Source organism: Puma concolor, chromosome D4, assembly GCF_028749965.1.
Source record: "Puma concolor isolate L17-30 chromosome D4, mPumCon1.1.hap2, whole genome shotgun sequence".
Classification (NCBI taxonomy): domain Eukaryota; kingdom Metazoa; phylum Chordata; class Mammalia; order Carnivora; family Felidae; genus Puma; species Puma concolor.
Window position 1 is genome coordinate 85,851,309 of NC_141679.1, and position 19,208 is coordinate 85,870,516.

Here is a 19,208-nt window from a genome sequence, read left to right on the forward strand (position 1 = left end):
GGGCTGGGCCGTGGGAGAGGCCCGGGGTAGGCGGGGTGCCGGCCGGGGCGGCGGCGGCGGCGGCGGCGGCGCGGGCTCCGGACGCGAGGGCTCCCGCTCCCTCCTCCCGCCCGAGCCAGCCTCGGGCGCCCGGCGCCTCCCCCGGAGCCAGCGCCAGAGCCGGGAGGCCCGGAGCCCGGCCCGCCGCCGCGGCCCGCCGAGGGAGCCGCTGCCGCCGTTGTCGCCGCCGCCGCCGCCAGGCCGCGCCCCGCCCCTGCCGCCGCCGCCGCCGCCGCCGCCGCTCCCCGGTGAGGCTCGCGCTCGAGCTGCGGCGCCGGCCCCGCCGCCTGGGCCCCGGGCCCGGCCCCTCCCGCGCCGCCCGGGCGATGAGAAGCTGCTTCTGCGTGAGACGGAGCCGGGACCCACCGCCGCCGCAGCCGCCGCCGCCCCAGCGGGGAACAGTTAAGTGAGGTCGGGCGGGCCGGGCGCCGCGGAGGCTCGGCGGAGCCGGCCCTGCTGCCCCGGCGGACGGGCGGGCGGGCGGGCGGGCGCGGGCCCCGGGCCGAGGGGCGGGCGGACGGGCGGAGCCGGGCCGCGCCGAGGCCTGCGGGCTCCGTGCCCGGCCCGCCGCGGGGACAGGCCCGGCGGCCTCTTCCCGGGCCCGCGCGCGCCGCGGCTTCCCGAACCCCGGCTTGGCCTTGCAGCGGACAGGCGGGAGGGAGCTCGGGGACCCGAGTGCCAGCAACGCCCCCAGGGCCGGGCAGGTGAGGGTCTCCGAGAGCCACCGCCGCCCAGGTGAGAGGTGAGGCGGCCCACCTGTGCCCAGGCCGCTGCGGCCACCTGCACAGACTGGGGACATTGATTTCACTGGCCTGGCCTGGGGTCCGGCTCTCTGTGGTCACGTGGGTGCAGACCAATTTGCACCTGAGCCTTGAGCATCACCTGGGGTGCGGCCTCACCTGTGACCTGGGCACAGCAGAGAGGACACCCAAATGCCAGGGCACCTATCTAAAGGTGAGGTGCCCGGAGTGGGCACCCAAGACCCAGAGTACCCATCCTGGAAGTTTGATGGCTGTGTTGATGAGCACCCCACAAGGACTCCAGCCTAAGTGAGACAGACTTAGGACGGGGGACATCAGATCCCCAGTGACAGGCCCAAGTGAAGAGGGCAGACCTATGTGCATCTTTGTCCTCTTTGTTACCAACAGACAACTCTTCCTAAGTTATCAGCCTCTCTCCCCGCTAAAGATGTGACTCTTCTTTTCCCTGCTTCTCAGCAGTCTCTTCAGCAAGGCGCAGAGGAAGGCCCCAGGAAGCAAAAGGCAAATGGCTGTTGCCCCTTCTCTGCTCCCCACCCCCACCCAAGAACAGATTTCTGCCACAAAAGCCACAACAGGCCAGTGACTCTTTAGGGGCCTTTGTCTCTGGTGGTTCCTTCTCAGTATAATCTCATTGTACATTTCTCGACAGCTGGCTGGATCTCATCTCGTTTTAACAGAGGGAAAAAAAAAAAAAGTCTTATCAGCTGCAGCAGAGAAGCTTTAGAAAAGTTAGGGGATAAGCTCTGCAGAAACCTAGGCAAACTGAAAAGCTCAGGGTCCTCAGAAGGTTAGTTACAGGACACAGGTGACACCTTTCTAGCTCCCTGGAAATTGTGGCAGTGCTTTGAGATAACTGGGCCATGCGGAGAATATTTAAATGGAGCCTCTGAGAAGTGGGGCCTCTGCTGGGACCTGGGCACCAAGACCCGTGTGAAGCAGTTGACATGTGAATTACTGGTTCATTTGAGTCCAGAATCATCTTCTTTAATCAGCATTTAAAATTTTTTTTTTCAATGTTTTTTTATTTATTTTTGGGACAGAGAGAGACAGAGCATGAACGGGGGAGGGGCAGAGAGAGAGGGAGACACAGAATCGGAAACAGGCTCCAGGCTCCGAGCCATCAGCCCAGAGCCTGACGCGGGGCTCGAACTCACGGACCGCAAGATCGTGACCTGGCTGAAGTCGGATGCTCAACCGACTGCGCCACCCAGGCGCCCCTGGCATTTTAAAAAATTTTGTTTAATTCATTTTTGAGAGAGAGTGCAATTGGGGGAGGGGCAGAGAGAGGGAGACACAGAATAGGAAGCAGGCTCCAGGCTCTGAACTGTCAGCACAGAGCCCACCATGGGGCTTGAACTCATGAACTATGGACATCATGACCTGGGCCAAAGTGAGGCGCTTAACTGACTGAGCCACCCAGGCACCCCTCTAATCCGCATTTTTTATTCCTTCCTTCTAGCTCTTAGGCCACACTCCTTATTTACGCTGAAGGTATTTTCCCTGCCTGCCTCCATCCCACTGGCAGGCTCTTCCCACTTCCAATGGGAACAGCGCACCATGGCCAAATGCAAGGGCTTTAGAATTAGACCTCAGCTTAATCCTTGGCTTTCCTACTTCCTGTGTGTTCTTGGGTAAACTAATGAGCTTTTCTGAGCCTCAGTTTCCTCATCTGTAGAGCGAGGCTAATGATAATATGTATCTCACGGGATTATGGTGAACAGTGAATGAAATATTGCAAGAGAAGCATTTAGCTCTGTGCCTGCCTCAGGGCAAGTGGTCAGTAAAGGTTAGTGGTTATTAGTAAGTGTTTGTTGGCTTATTAATCAGAAGAAGAGCTTTATTTTTTTTTCTCTTTAGGGTGCTTTTCTGTTTGTAGCTCTCCTTAGGGCAATCAGGAAGGGATGTTAGAGTAAGAAGAACACAGGGCTTGGATTTAGGGGTTTGGATTTGAATCTCAGTCTCCTTCCTGCAATCCCGGTGACCCTAGGCAGGTCATGGAACCTCACAGAAGCTTTCTGAATTCCGATGTCCTTCTATGTAGAAGTGGCTTAAGAATAAAACCTACCCCATAAGGCTGAATGAATTAATGTATGTGAATGCATGTGGCACTACAGAGGGTGTCGGGGAGTCCTCTCTAAATTTAGGTGGACTCCAAAGGCAGACCCTGGTTTTCTGGGTCCATCATTTAGACGATTTGGAGGTGGGAGGGGTTATAAGAAAAAGAATGCAAGGATATCTTGCTTTTGTGCATTTCACAAAACCACACGGCCATGTGAACGCATTTCTGGGTCCCCTCTCAGGGCCTTGGAAGGGGTAAAGGGTGGGGGTGGCTGAAGGTTCATTGCTGTCAGTTTCGTGGCAGATCGGCTTCTGGGGGGCGTCAGAACCTAGAAGTCCTGGGCCCCTCCACCTTAGCAGGTTGGAAGGGTTCCACGCGTCCCGCTCGAAGAGCGACATCCTTGCCACACTGGAAAGTAATGATAGAGTTGGAGCCGAGCATGGGAAATGTCAAAGGTGCTATTATGATCATGAAGATAACAAATGACTACATGGCTGGATGTGGTGGGCTGAGAACACTGTATTTAGTTGGTTGCGGTTGAATGAGCAGAGTCTCCTTTGCTAGTTGGGTTGTGGGAGGGGAGGCCTGGGGTCCCTGAACGAGCTGCCTCTCCCAGGCTGTTCTCGCGCTCTCAGAGGCCCTCCCTGGCCAACATTTTCCTGGCCAACATTTTCTGGCCCCACTGGCTCCGGTTGGCCTTCTGCTTGCTGGGCTGCCCTTGGGAATTGTGGTTTCCCTGCATCGTCTGCGCTGTTTGCAATGAGGCTGCCTATGTCAGACCTCCTCTCCTCTGCTGCTTGAGAGGCAGAGCCGCTGCGGGGTGTACTTGACGTTGCCTCCCTTGTTGGGGACACCCTGCGGGCACGTGTTTGGTTTACCTGACACACTTCGGGTGAGATGTGGAGCTTGCGCTGGTGGAAATGTGAGAGGCCCATGGGCCTGGAGCCCCGGAGTCACATGCTCAAGCCTTGTAGCTCCTACCTCCCTGAGGACTGGGGGACCACCTTGTTGCGCTGTGGTTATAATCTTTCTTTATACATGAGATCTTTCTATACACACACATGGACACAGACGTAGCTGTTGTTTTTTAAACAGGTACTGATCAGCAAAAGCAAAATACTCAGGAGAATATCCCTTGATCCTTTAGAACTACAGCAGAATAAATGAATTCTTGGTGTGCAAAATAACCCTAAGATGTTTATGAAAATGCAGATTCCAGGGCCTCACACCCAGACCTCCAATCGGAATATCTGGGGAAGGGGCCCTGGGATCTGTGTGTTGAGTAAGAAATGTGGGGTTGTGCTTCTGCTTCCGGAAACTTGAAAACCACAATTGTGGAGGCTTTTTTTTTTTTTAAAGCATACAACACACATAACATAAAATGAACCATCCTGATCGTTTTGAGGTGTGCAAATCAGTGGCATTAAGTACATTCACACTGCCATGCAGCTCATCTTTGGAACTTTTTCATCTTGCAAAACTGTATACTCATTAAACAGTTTTGCTTTCCTCTTCCCCCAGTTTCTGGCAGCCACCATTCTCCTCTGTGTTTCTATGAATCTGACTAATCTAGGAACCTCATACACGTGGAATTATATAGTATTTGTCTTTCTAGACTGGCTCACCTCACTCAACATGATGTCTTCAAGGTTCATTCACGTTGTGGCATATGTCAGACTTTCTTTCCCTTTTAAGCTGAATACTGTGCATTACGTGTATATACCGTGTTTTGCTTGTCCATTCATCTGTCTACGGATACCTGGGTTGCTTCTGCCTTTAGGCTCCTGTGAATAATGCCATTGTGAACATGGACGTACAGAGATCTTTTCAAGACCCTGTTTTCAATTCTTTTGGGTACATACTCAGATGTGGAATTGCCAGACTATACAGTAAGTCTATTTTTTATTAAGTTTATTTATTTATTTTGAGAGGGGGAGAGAGAGAGAGAGAGAGAGAGAAAGAGAGAGAATCCCAAGCAGGCTCTGTACTGTCAGCACAGAGCCCGACTCAGGGCTCGAACTCATGAACCGTGAGATCATGACCTGAGCTGAAGTCAGAAGCTTAACCAACTGAGCCACCCAGGCGCCCCTATTTTTAATTTTTTGAGGAATCACCCTACTGTTTCCCTTAGTGGCTACATTTCCATCCCCAGCAAACAGTGCACCAGGGTGCCAATTTCCCATGTCCTCGCCAACACTAATTTTTAGACTTTTGATAGTAACCATGCCAGTGGGTGTGAGGTGATAGCTCGGTGTGACTGTGGTTTGCATTTCCCTAGTGATTAGTGATGTTGAACATCTTTTCATATGGTTGTTGGCCATTTGTAGACCACCTTTGGAGAAAGGTCTATTCAAGTCCTTTGCCCGTTTTTTTCCCCATCAAATATTTAATTTTTGTTGTTGATAATTGTGAGAGTTCTGTATGGATTTGGATTTTCACTCCTCATCGGATATGTGATTCGGAGAAACTTGCTTCCATTCCATAGGCTGTCTTGTGCACTCTCTTGACTGTTTCTCTTGATGCAAGTTCTACAAGCTCCTTACACGACACAACCCTGTGAAGGAAATATTACCTGTCATTCCAATTCTGGTGGGGAGGAAACTTAGGCCCAGTGCCGGAGCTGGGATTCAAGCTCGGGTCCCTCTGACTGCAGAGCTTGCACCCTCTCCATCGCTCTGCTTTGCTTTTCATTCCCGCACTGACCTGATACTGTAAGGAGGCCCCGCGGTGGTCTGCAGGAACGGGGTGTTGGTTTGAGAAGCATTCGGTTACAGGAGAGGAAATAGGAACAAAAGACTTTCGAATCTCTTCCGTCCTTCCTGAAGACCTGCATCATTGCTTGGACCTTAGAAATTGCAGAGAAATGCCAACAGGCTTTTAACCGTTTTGTTTGTTTGTTTGTTTGTTTGTTGTTTAAGCACCTCGGAAGCTTCTTTCGGCCGTCCATCTGCCACCCACAGTTCCCCCAGTGGTCTGCTCACGCCGCTGCTGATTCTACGTCTCTTGCCCACAGTACCTTCACTGCCCTGCGCCCTCTCTCTTTCCAGGAGGCCAGGTGGAGCGCAGGCTCTTCCCTCACATCTCCCTGACTCACCAGGCAGAAGGAAGTGGCCCCTCATTTGCAGTCTCTTTCTTTTGGGATGTTTCCTCTGGCGTGTGAGCTCCGTGGGTGGTGGCCACGTCTGTTTCATCGCTGTACCACCCAGCACAGTGGCATTTCACCTGGCTGTGCATTATCCAGTCTTGGGCCCAGCCCAACCCAATTAAGTCAGAACCTGGGGGTTGGAAGGGGCAGCCGTGGTTTTTACAAACCCCTTAGGGGAGTCTTCTGTGCGACCAGCCTGGAGACACCCTGGCCCCTGCCAGGCCCTCATCCAGCCTGCTTGGACTGGGTCACAATCACTTCTGGAGCTAGCTGCTCGGAGCTCTGCAGTCCCGCCTCCCTTCCTCTGCAGCCTGCCTGTCCCTGGAAGCGTGGTGTTTGTCCTGGGCTCACTGACGCCCAGCCTGGCGTTCTAATTGGAAGGGGCCCGCAGGTCTACTCTTGCCATTGCCCTTGCTGTTTTATGTGCCCACCTTAATTCAGCGAAACGTGGGCAGTTTGGGAGGATAGGAACTTGATTCATCCATGCATCCACTCACCCACCCACTCACCCATAATCCATTTATTGAGCACCCACCGTGACATAACACCTTTGAGCAACTAATGTTCTGCTAGGGAAAGTGTACTAAACCTTCTGAGAGGCAAGGCTGTGTGTTTCTGTGTGTGCATACATGCGTGTGTGCACACGTGTGTGCTGAGACCGTGTTCTTGGTGAGCATCGGTGTTCTCAGTGACAGCAGCTGTGTGTAGGGGCAATCGAGGAAGGTTAGGGAAGAACGGGAGATGTGACCTAGGTTTTGAATGGTGGGGTGGGTGCCATAGGGGGAGAGCTGGGTGCTGTTGGCTGACTCTCTGGGGAGGGAGAGACCGAGGGGCTCATTCCAAGGCTGTTCCTCATGAATAATTACCTTCGGGTTTTTTTCTGTTCATTCATTCGTCAAACATCTCATGAGTACCTGCTGTCTTGTACAAAGTTCAGATTGTGGACCAGCTGCTATTTGTCACCTGGAGCTTGTTAGAAATACAGCTTCTCAGGCCCCATCCTATGCTTATTGGATCAATATCTCTGGGAGTGGGCTCCAAGAGTGTCTGTTTTAATCAACTCACCAGGTGACTCAGGCCAGAGTTTGAGAATCCCTGCTCCAGAATGTTGGATTTCCAACCGTCATCATTGCATACCCTCCCTCAGTGCTTAGCACAAAGGCTCCCCATAAATGTTTGTGGGCTTACTGCTGTGTGCCAGTGCTGCTGGGTACTGGGAATGTGAGAGATGCTTCAGGGGGAGGATGGCATGTTCAGCCAGGACATACGGTGATGACAGCCAGCAGGACACTAGACACCTACCACTGAGTCTCAGGAGAAAAGTCCGGGCGGTTGGAAGTATTTTGGAAGTCATCGGCGCACAGGTAGAATGATTAGATGACCAAATGTCTGAAAGTCAGAAAGGGGTTGGTAGTGATGGGACACGCCTGGTTGACCTGAAGCTGGGTGTTCTGATTCTGGCCCGAGAGCCCATTTGCTGGGTATTGAGGTGACACATTGGCATTTTTACCCTAGACACTGGCCATCAGGGTAAGGGTGTGCCTGACCTTATGTCCCTGAATAGCAAGAGAGCATTTCTCTTGGGTCCTCCTGGGATGGCTTCATCTGTAGAGCATCTGCCTTCTGTTGGGGGTCCTCCCTCTTCCTTCTCTCCAGGGGACAGTAGGGCACCAAAACTTGATGGGAGTGGGCAGGGCTGACCCTCATTTGCAGTGTTTGTGGGCAGGTCGGAGTGGGGCTCACAGTATACTGGAGACTGCCCCCAGCACCAGGCTCCCTGGTTTTGCAGAGTTGGGCCTGTATGAGGCAGGGCTTTGGCCACAGCAGTGCTGGAGAACTTGATCCCGGATTTATTTTTGGAGCGAGAATTCCAGGATCTAACATTGCACTGTGTGAGCTGCAGCACCCTGAACCCCAGGCCCGCATCACATGGTTTGTAGAAAATCTGTTCGGTATACAAACGGTTAATATAAATCTAGGCATAGGTCCGATAGAATGGATACATTTATTCAGCAGACTCTTTTATTAGAAGTAACTGGGGCCTTTACTGGGGAAAAGGAAGTGCTCACCATTGTTAGTTTCCCTGGCTGGGAAATTCTTTGCAATCGAGGAGAGCTTAGAAAAATATTTGCCTTAGTTTCCTAGTATCTTAGCAGCCTTCCCAGCAGCTTGTGGCCTATTGCCACCTGACCATACTCAACAGTGTTTGTTACAGTGATTTGGCTTCTGACCAGGTAAGTGGTCCAGACCAGAGTGCAGGAGGCACAGGGATGCCATTCTGAGCTTCCACCGTGGACGCCTCTCAGCCTGTGCGCTGTCGTCCAGGAATAGTCCAAGAGCTGGCTGGCCATTTGCTTGGGTGCTGCATGGACCCAGGCCTCAGCCTGCCATCTCCTAAGGAGGTAGGTCTCTGCACCTTAGCTGCATGGAGACCACCCAGTTTGTGTGTTTGTGTGTGTTGTGGTGTGCATTGGTGAAGCCTGGCCATGGGCTCCCTCCCATGGGAATGGGGCCTGTCCTTCTGCACCTGCTGAAGATATGTTAGCAGCAAGATGCCAGTAATTGGGGCAACAAGAGGGCCTCGGTTCCTGTAGACCACTACTGCCACTGGGCAACAGGCAAAGAGCTGCCCGATGTGGGCACAGCAGCAGCTTTTATTGGGAGACAGCCCGTTCTCAGTCTCCACCCTGCTGTTGGTCAGGTTCCCACGGCAAGTGAAATATTTATCCACTTCTCTTCCCCAACCCCGCAAGCTGGTGGATGTGGGCAGACAGTTTATGTCTTTTGTGCCCTTGACTTTGGATTTCAAGCAAGCTGATTGCAAGTTCATCCTTCTGTAGGGATTTAATTAATCCACGGGTTTTGTCATTTCAATTACAGTAGCCCAGTTTAACCTGCCCCCCCCCCATACTTTGAAATTATTCTCCTCAAAAGTTGTGTGCAAGTCGCGCCTTCAGCCCTTGGCGGGCAGTGCTGGTGCTGCTTCTGAGCCAGCCTTCCTCACCGCGGCAGGGAGGCCGAGTTGGGGTTCCCGCTGCGCCTCCTTTGATGGCAGTGCCCCTTCCCCCCCCTGCGGTTATTGCCCCCCACCCCACCCCGCCTCTAGAAGGGCCTCGGTGGAGAGAGGTCTGAGCTCTGTTAGTTGGGTTTTGATTTCAGTACAGGAGTTGATAAAACGAGATAAACCCCAGGCTCGAAGGGCCGGGGAAATTAAACAGAGATGATATCAAAGTTCCCCTGAGTTTTCAACTGTGATACAGTAGCTTAGTTTTCTCCTAGACTGGGGCCGGGAGGCGCGCCTTTGATTCTGAAACAATATTCAGCATCAGTTAAGCCCAGCACTGCTGACTTTCAGGGATTAAGCACACTGTTGTAGTAATTCTTTGATCAGCTACAAGGGAGCAGTGTGCTGTCTGTATGAGAGGCTTTATAGTTAAAGTTCATTTCTCTGTGAACCTGGGATGATGGCATTGCCAGGGTGCTGCAGGGCTGGGCGCCGGGGCCTTCCCCAGGCACTGTTTGCAGCATTGCAGGCAGAAGCGGGAGGCGGATTTTCTCCTACCCACCCTTGTTGCATCGTATTCATCAGGCACGGCATGGAAAAAGTCCTCCTGGATTTTCCTCCGGAAAACCCACCTCACTCTAACTGATCCCATGTAGCCCCCGTATGTACAGGCAACACACACACACACCCCACAACACATTTACACATATTCTTCTGTCTGGCGGGGAAATCCTCTCGGGGTAGACACAGGAATAGCTGCCCAGAATAAAGCTCTGCAGCCTCTGGCCTTGGAAATGACGTAGTGGAGGCTGGCCACGCACTCGGGGTAAAGATTGGGATGGGGATTGGGGCCAAATGACCTGCAAGGTTAAATTGGGAGGACTAGCCAAGTCCAGTGTTGCCACTGCACTCTCCGTGTGCCCTCGCGCAGGTGTGACTCCCGGGGGGGGGGGGGGGGGGGCATCACGACCCGCAGGCATCACGACCCGCATTCCTCACGTGGCATTTACCGAAAACTGACTTAGTTTCAGGTTGGTTCAGTCTTAGGGCTCTGAGAAATCTCCACCTCTGTCGTCTTGTCATCTAAAACACTGGTCAACTTTTGGCTTTCCCCCTAGAGACCTTCCTTGCAGCCACAGCTGGGATGGTAGAAGTTTCCCCAAATTGCTCCCCCCACCCCCTCCCGGTTGGCCTCGCGACTTCCAGTTGGTAATGGAGCCCCTGTGTGCTGTCGATTGCGCGCGCACGGTGCTATACATCAACCTATTCCCTCCTGTGCAGTGCTCGGATCTCCCTCATTAGGCCTAAATTTACCTCCGTCCTACACAAACATGGCCTTAGCTCATTTTTATTGTTGTAAATTATTTATGAGGGAAATGTTGAATCTTGAAACTGAGGTGTGAGGAAAATTAATCCCATGTTACTTTTATCTTTCTGTACTTTTCTCCCCCTTGCTTCACTTATTGGGCTATGGCTGGAGAAAGAAGAGCTTTGGCATTTTTAAAGATAATTAGTGTTGAAACTGCCTTCTACATCTACCGGACGGGATGTTGGTCTCCCTCGGCACAGTGTCACGGAAAGCACACCAGACCTGGGAAGGAGGACTAAGGGTCCTGTTTAGGTCTGCCAGCTGCCAGATGCCTGGCTTCTGACAGCCGTGGGCCTCAGTTTTGTCTTCTCTAAAATAGGGGCAATGAGACCCAGCCACCTCCCACGTTTGGTGTGATCATCGGTGGAGAAGGAGCCTGAGAAAGCTTTGTGAGAAATGCAAAGCACCATACGTATGTGGTAGAGGGGTGTCAGTGTGTTTTGTGTGCAGTTAGGGTTTTGAGATAGGGGTGGGTCTCTCTCTGCTGCGTAGCTGCTGAGGACGAAACCAGGGGGTTGCTGCAAGTAGGCCTTGGTATTTTACGTTTCAGACCCGCATTGCCTCTTGCCAGACAGGTTAATGTTGGTCTTAAACAGCCCGCTCCCCCCTCTCGGGCAGATCTGCTCCGCAGGCTTGCATTAATGGCCTCTTCTCCCCTCTCAGAGGCCTGGCCTGTGACCCTGGGCGGCCGAGTACTCGGCGGTGCCATCCCTTCTGGCTCGAGGCTCCACACAGCCCGGGAAACGTGGAGTGCCAGTTAATAAATGGCCTTTTGTTAGGAAGGTCAATTGAAGTGACGGTGGAGACGCTGTTAAAAGTAATTTGCAGTCAGAAAATATGTAATTCAGGGCAAGCTGCTTTGAGTGATTGCCTCTGCCATGGATATCTTGGGCGTTTCTCATTAAAAGCTTCCTTTGCCGGTGGTGGGGCTTCCTCCGCCGCCGAGCCGGCCGCGGCCCCGCGCCGCGAGGAGTCATTTGTCTGTATTTCACAAAGGCTGCCTTGATCCCCAGGGTACAGCAACTGGGGGGAAAGGGAAGAAAGAGGCGTGCATCCGAGATGCTCTGTGCTCATGCTCTGCTGTCGCATCCTCCCGTCTGCAGGCCGGGCTGGGACCGTGCACGCATGGGCACGGGCCGCCGGCTCCTTTGTCTGCCTCAGCCGGAGGCAGCCCAGCGGCCATCTTGGAACCTGCCGCTGGGCTGCCTCCCCGGTGCATTGTGGGAGCGGCGGGGCTCCCGAGGCGAGTTTCCCCACCGCCCTTGACGGAGGGCTTCTGGAAGGGAGAGGCCTTGTCGTGGGCGTCCGGGGCCGACGTCGTGACCCGGGGCCGGGACTGTATCCGCAAATAAAACCTTTCGTATTTATTCCCATGTTCGCCTCCTGTCTCTCTGTCTCTGCCTCGCTCTCTCTGTCTCTCCTGGTAGAGGCGGTACTAGCTTAATAATAATAATAATAAAAAAAGACTTACCTCGGATGTTCTTTATTAAATTCACAGCATGGTATTGTAGCACTGGCGGAATTTGTACATTCTGCTAATGAGTTGTTAATTGCAAAGCGTTTTGGTAACCAACAGCAGGTACCCGTATTTTTCGAACTGCAGCAACGTTATTTTCGTGCTACCATACTATGGGATTTTCCAAGTGAAGATACTTTTTTGATTAGTGTTTGCTTCGGATTGGGCTGGTACACTTATTTACCTCTACACCTTCTTTACCGGGGCATGCATATCTACTCATTCAGTAAATTTACTTCATGCCTACTGTGTGCCAGAAGCACCAAGCCCTGTGCTTTATATAAACCTGGCGGGTAAATGAAATTTGAAAATAGAAAATGTGGCATGGTATGCTACCCCCTGCCCCGGGCTCTAGAAGCTTATTTTCAGTAGAATTAAGTAAAGCATAACTTAGTTTAGCTTTTGTCATAAACAGAAGTTGAGAGTGTGGCTGCTGCCAGGTGCTTCCTAGCGTTGATTGGAGACTTGGCTCGATTTCATTGGCAGGTCTGTTTTCCGGAACTTTTGTGGGCTTCGGGGGACACTGATTACTTGGGTGACTTGCATATAGCATTCTCATTGTTCCTATTTAAAAGGCTGCAGTCATTTTTAATGGCCTCCGCCTTTTCTGATTCTAGGCTGAGAACTAAGAGTATTTCTTCTCCCTGCCTGTTTGGTTTGCTTTAGAAGCAGTAACCAGCTTTGAGAGATCTGGTAGACCTACAACCAGTGGGATTTAATTGCTGCAGAAGGAGGTGGAATTTAACTTGCTCTTTTTCACTGCTTGTCCTTTTAAAAGAACTAAAAGTCATTTACATAAGGTGTTACCTCTTTTATTTGCTTTCTGGTGCACTGCCTCTGGAGCTGCCCAGACCCAGTGCTCTCTATATCCTACTTGTCTCCTCTGGTCACATCAGGAGGCAGTCAGCAGCAGAATAATAATGCCATTTCCCCTCCCTGTCTCCCAAAGTGCCCAGCAAGAATTATGGTCATTGTTAGTGTTTAGCTTTGAGTAAGTGCCCACATGACCTGCAGGATTAAACACAACAGAGGCACCTGCCAGCCCTCCCGGGAACGGCACCTACCACGTTTCTAGCCAGTTATGCTGGACCTGTGTGCCCCAAGCCTGCCAGTCTCGTCTGCATTGTATTGAGTGCCTACTGTGTGCTAGGGACCCCTCTGGACTCTTCATTTATATGACTCCCTTAGATCTCAGGGCAGCTCTTTGACTGTCAGTACATTGACCTCTTGCTTGCTCAGAGTCATGAGCCAGTAAGCCATGGAGCCTGGACGTGAATGTCATTCCTTTGCCTCCGTGCCCAGAACACTTTCTCCCATGTGTCTGGAAGCCTGCCTGCTCCACAGTCCACACTTGGTTGTGGTAGAGGCTGTGGATTTGGAAGTCTGCACCTCCCCAAGGAGATAATGTACGGGAGAGAGGTGAACGATGCTGTTAGATTTAGCTGCGTCTGATTTATCCTCAGAGAGGCTACTGGCATCTGTTCAGAAATCAGGCAGCTTGTCGAGAGAGTCAAGAATGGTTTGCTTTGGGGTTGGAGTCAAGGTCACTTCAGGGAGGCCCTCCCTAACTCTGTTAGCCCAGAGTTCAAAGCCAACTCGAGAAGATCAGGGGTCAGAGATAACTTGAGTTCTTGATCTGAGGAAAGGGTCAGGTAAGGTCAGGGCTCCTATAGCTGGTTCAGGTAGACAGAGCTTCGCTCCGGATGTTTGCCCCAAGATTCTGGCTCTAAGTGTTTGAGACTTTGTATCATTCACTTTAAATGGTCAGTTTGAATTCTGTGCTTTCTTTTTCCTTCTTGGAACCAGGACCAGTCCACCATGCCTGAAGTCAAAGACCTTTCAGAAGCTTTGCCAGAGACGTCGATGGATCCCATCACGGGAGTGGGAGTGGTGGCTTCTCGGAACCGAGCCCCAACAGGCTATGATGTAGTAAGTCAAGATCCACTGATTCAACCGATATTTGCCTCCTGTGTTCAAGCCCCTCTGAACCTTGTACATAAATGTGCTTCTTCCCTCTAGGAACTTAAACAGAGAGGGAAAGCATCACCAGTGGGAAGTACGGGGAATGTCCTAGTTTGGGAGTCCAAGAAGCTGAGTCCATCTGGCCTTGGCTAAATCACTTGACTTCTGTGATGGTCAATATCCCCTTCTATAAAACTGAAGGGTTGGCCCTGTTGATTTCTAAAGTCACTGCTAGTTGTGACATTTCATGGAAAGGATCCAAGAGCCTAAAAGAGCCGTGGCGGTTGGCATCGGTGGTCCCGCATGTGTTAATGTCATCAGTGTATTGCCCTATGTTTGTATAGCTCTTTGCAGTTTGCAGAGCAGTTTCCTACCTGGGAACTCATTTGGCTGTCACGGTTCTCTGGAAGGCTCGGAGGATAAGTAGCTTTATCTTCCCTTTGCTGATTAAGAGAACCCAGGCTCTGATAAATGGCGTGACAGAGCCCCAGTCCTTGGGAGTGGTGACTCAGGACCAGACCCCCTTCCGAGTCCAGTGCTCTGCCTGATTACACCACTACAGTTTAGCAGAGAACTTGCTGTGCTTTGCAGCAGGTGTCTGTGGTGGTGTTCAGTAGATGGCTGGAATTGGTTATTTTGTTGTTTCGTTACATACGTCGCGATTTGGCTCGAGCTTAAAAAGTGCTGAGTAACACGAGGAGGGTTTTGTTAACAGCGACTGTGGTCACATGTTCTGAGATTCTCAGGTGGCCTTATTTTTACTTTCCTCGTTTTGTTTAAGACAGTGTTTTATTCTTGTTTATTGGAAGCGTGCACCAAGAATACATACAAGTAGAAGATTATGGGTCTCCTCAGCCAGCACTGAAAACCTGCCGCCATGATTATGTTAGCATCTGATGTCCCAGGGGTGGGAGGGCTACGACAGCCGGGCCCAGAAGAAGCCCTAAGACATGCTTTCTCTGCCTTGACACTGTTGACATTTTGGGCCAGATAATCAGAGACTTCTGTGCTGTGGGACTGTCCCATGCCACGTATATAGGATGCTTAGCAGCACGCCTGGCCTCCACCTACTAGATGCCAGTAGCACCCCCCCCCACCCCCGCCCAGTTGTGGCAGCCCAAACTGTGTCCAGACATTACTGGTGTCCCCGGGTGGAAGGGATAGAGGGGCAAAAGCAAGCGCTGCTGGGAACACCACAGTATGTATCGGGTCAGCCAGCGCTGGGTCCTGTACAAGGCAGCAGCAGCCTGTGAAAATGCTCCCCATCACTTCCCCAACTGTTTGAAAGCTTATAAACATTTTAAAAGTGAAAGGGCGAGGGAATCTTTTCTGACAAAGATTTGAGTCTTACCTGCTGTCTGACTTCAAAGCACTGTTTGAATGTATAACTTACCATAAAATAGAATCATTAGATATGGCTCTGTGCCATAAAACTCTTGGGAAGCTAATAAAAATGTTCCTGATTTGAGAAGCCAAAGTGTCTTTTGATGAATTAGATATGAAGCAGCAAGTCATGAATCAGGGCAGGGGCTCAGCGCTCACGCTCTCTGGGAGGACTGGCTCGGGGGTCGCTCTCCTGGGAGGGCTCATGCGGGGGGCTCACCCCCAGGGCATGGGTCTCCGCGCCTTCTTGTTATTCTCCTCTGTTGATCTGTGTCTTTAACATTTGGCTTGTACCTTTGGGGTCATCTGGAAAGCTTGGCTGGTGGGTGGCGGATGGCCTTTGATAGTCTGGTTTTCTGAAAGTCTTGGGAAGTCTGACAGGAGCAGAATCTATCCCTATCATTTTCTCCTAACATCTAGCTCAGGGCAGAAGAGCGCAGTGTCAAATGAGTAAAATTAATAAGCACATTTCATGATTATGCCGTACCACGCATTATAGTAAAAGGTGAGCAGGGCAAGAGGCCCCCGAGGGTCAGCCTGGCAATTACCCAGCCTCCGCACGCGCAGATGGAGAGTGTCCGGGCTCCCTCTGAAAGCCCTTCCAGGGAGAGGGGTGGGAGTCCTCTCTTTGTGCTGACCACTGGATCGTCCTCAGGTAAGATCTGGTTCCCGAGAGGTCCGACCCCGAGTTCAAGGGGAATGGCGGGGAGGCCCGTACCTTTTATCTAGAGTTTCACAGAAACTCAGCCTCCAAACCGAAATATAAGGCATTTTATGGTGGCGGGTTCAGAGTTGCTTAGACCCAACGTCAGTGGCCGAGGAAGCCCTGCTGTAGATTTGTGGCGAGACCCCTCTCTGCCGGTCACATCTGCTGTAGGATTAGTCCCTCCAGTGCACAGAGTATGTTAAGTGCCGTGACCACGAAGCCCTGAGAGTTTGGCACCGATGGGCTGCTGGCCCTGAGTAGCACGGCCGCTTTAAAGTGAGCACAGGCCTTGTGGCTTGCTTGAAGTAAAAGATGCCGCCTGTGTGTTTATAAAAATTTGATTTTGTAACTTCTCTTTCCTCCAGGGCAGGGGAAGCTTCTTAGGCTAAGGAGCTGGGGATTATTTGTGAAGCTTCTCAGTTTATTGTCCCTATTTCTGCAGCCCTCTGGGAGATCGCCTGCCCCCCTGCCCTTTCTGTCCCACCGCCGCACTCTCAGATCTTAGAGCAACTGGTGCAGATGTTCCCTGGCGTCACAGGGCAGGCGGGTCGCACGTGTGACGCCACGGCATCTGCGTCCCGACTCTGTTGTCGGTGCCTGGCATTTGCTGAAGGTAGTACATGCTGTTGTATCATCTTTGGGTGGTCAGTTTTCTGTGACTCGGGATGCCAGAGACGCACTTCGTGCTAAAACTCTCCTGTGCAGAATTAACCTCTGATTTCCAAGTCAATCTGGGATGTAGCAATCTGAGGGCATCAGGCTGGCCGTAGCTGATGACCACTGTGGGTGTATTTCTCATGTATTTCCGCTGAAATACGTCCTAATACCTTTTATTTACATTCTTTGGCCTTTCTAAACGAGTGTTTACAACTCAGAAACTAATGCCTCAACACCGTATTTATGGGGCAACTCTTTCCAAAAAGGAAATAGCTTCCTTTGACAATACGCTTTCAGGTAATATACTTTCATATGATAACATACTGCTTTGGCAAAAACTAATGAGACGAAAAGTCAACAATACAGACAAAGAATAATCAAACACTCTAGAGTGTGTTATTTTAATTTTTTGAGAGAGAGAGAGCAAGCGAGGAAGAGGGACAGAGGGAGAGAGAGAGGGAGAGAGATCGAGAGAGAGAGAGAATCTTAAGCAGGCTCCACGCTTAGCGCAGAGCCCATCGTGGAGCTCGATCCCACGACCCTGGGATCATGACCTGAGCCAAAATCAAGAGTTGGACGCTCAACCGACTGAGCTACTCAGGCGCCCCTGGAGTGTTTTAATTTAAATTGTTTATTTATCCAACCTGTTTTGTGAGTAAAACTGTGTGCTGGCTAGGAACTGGGTATATGCTGATGCATGAAAACATCCAGTGTTCCTACCTTCACAAAACTTACAGTCCAGGGGCGCCTGGGTGGCGCAGTCGGTTAAGCGTCCGACTTCAGCCAGGTCACGATCTCGTGGTCCGTGAGTTCGAGCCCCGCGTCGGGCTCTGGGCTGATGGCTCGGAGCCTGGAGCCTGTTTCCGATTCTGGGTCTCCCTCTCTCTCTGCCCCTCCCCCGTTCATGCTCTGTCTCTCTCTGTCCCAAAAATAAAAATAAAAAACGTTGAAAAAAAAAATTTAAAAAAAAAAATAAAAAATAAAAAAAACTTACAGTCCAGAGAGAGAGGAAGACAATCAAATGACCACACAAATAAATGTAAAATAAAGTTGTGCTAAGTGCTTGGCAGGGAAGTCCTAACAGACTGTTGTATTGATCAGATCTAGCTTTCCAGATCAGTCTATCTTTCTTGCTAAATTCCAGGTTATGACAGCATGAACCTGCTTCAGCTTCTAGAAATCCCTCCTTTTCTTCTCTACTCTGAGACCTGTCTGCCCCCTAGCTTTTTCTGAGACCCTCCCAGGGCGCCACCTCAGGTGTGCTTGGGGTTCTTAGCTCTGGCTCTCTCCCCTGCCTCTGCACTGTGCCATTTTTCCTGGTGACACCTGTGAGGTTACCCTTGGCTGGGTACATACAGCTCCTGCTAACCTGTCAGTGAGTGACTGCTCCCATCTTCTGCCTGAGTCGGGTCGGACAGTGTGCCTTCTCCTCTACCAGAGTCACTTTTTTTTTTTTCAGTTTATTTATTTATTTTGAGAGAGAGCAAGAAAGAGCAAGAGGGGCAGAGAGAGAGAGAGAGAGAGAGAGAGAGAGAGAGAGAGAGAGAATTCCAAGCAGGTTCTACACTGTGAGTGCAGAGCCAAAACTGGGACTCGATCTCATGAACCATGAGATCATGACCTGAGCCAAAACCAAGAGTCAGACGCTTAATGGACTCAGCCACCCAGGTGCCCCCAGAGTCACTTTTAATGAGACTTACCTGGAACTTTAGGGGGAAGGAGAGTGAGAGAGTAAAATTCAGAGAATATGGACGCCTGCTACTGAGGCGCAGTGTCCTTTGACCCCTACTTGCCCAGACTCTTCTTTTATTCCGCCCACCTCCCAGCAGCCTTTAGGGTTGAGTCCCAGCCTCGGAGACAGTAGGAGATATTTTTCTTTTTCCTCATGGCAATCTAACACCGCCTCCATTCTCTTCCTGAAAATCCTCACCCTACACACAAGAGTCTTTGTGGCATAGTGACCCCAAAGTGACAGATTATCCCCTAGCTCAGTGAGTATTTTCAGATGTCCAGGTGGAGGATTCTCAAGATTTTGTGAGTCTCAATCCTCTGGAGGACCCCACACCCCAGATTCCGCTGCAGTAGGTCTGGGCAGGGCCTGAGAATTTCATGTTGACCAATTCCCAGGTGACGTAGATACTGCCGGTCCAGGGGCCACACTTTGAGAACCACTGATCTAAATCAAATCATTCTTTTTATTATTTTTTTTTATTTGAGAGTGAGAGAGAGAGAGAGAAGGAGAAGGAGAAGGAGGGGCAGAGAGAGAGGGAAACACAGAATCCGAAGCAGGCTCCAGGCTCCGAGCTGTCAGCACAGAACCCATGGACTGTGAGATCGTGACCTGAGCCGAAGTCGGCCACTTAACCAACTGAGCCACCCAGGTGCCCCTAAATCAAGTCATTCTTAAACAGTCTCCACATGTGGCCACCACACATCTACCTCAGGGAGGGCTGTGCTAACTTTTTCTGTTGTTTTTCAGCCTCTCCTGATTAAGAGTTCTGGAAGTCTCTGGGGATGTGTGTGTATGTGGGTTTTTTTTTTTTTTTGAAATATATTTTAAAAATATAAAATGGTACTATTGATATTTTCCCAGCTTCTAAAAAAATA

At 51.2% G+C, this 19,208-nt stretch overlaps 1 protein-coding gene across 4 annotated transcripts in view; it reads left to right on the forward strand.

Moving 5' to 3' along the window:
* The first annotated feature begins 268 nt into the window (after positions 1-268).
* MVB12B (multivesicular body subunit 12B) overlaps positions 269-19,208 on the forward strand; it is a 220,972-nt gene continuing 202,032 nt past the window's right edge. For 2 of the 4 annotated variants that reach the window (XM_086684035.1, XM_086684036.1), the window contains exons 1-2: positions 272-440; positions 13,700-13,822. In XM_086684035.1, the coding sequence (XP_086540161.1) occupies positions 366-440; positions 13,700-13,822 (198 nt within the window). In that variant the 5' untranslated portion in view covers positions 272-365. Of the gene's footprint in view, positions 441-13,699; positions 13,823-19,208 lie in introns of all 4 variants that reach the window. The other 2 variants (XM_086684033.1, XM_086684034.1) reach the window with 2 other exon arrangements.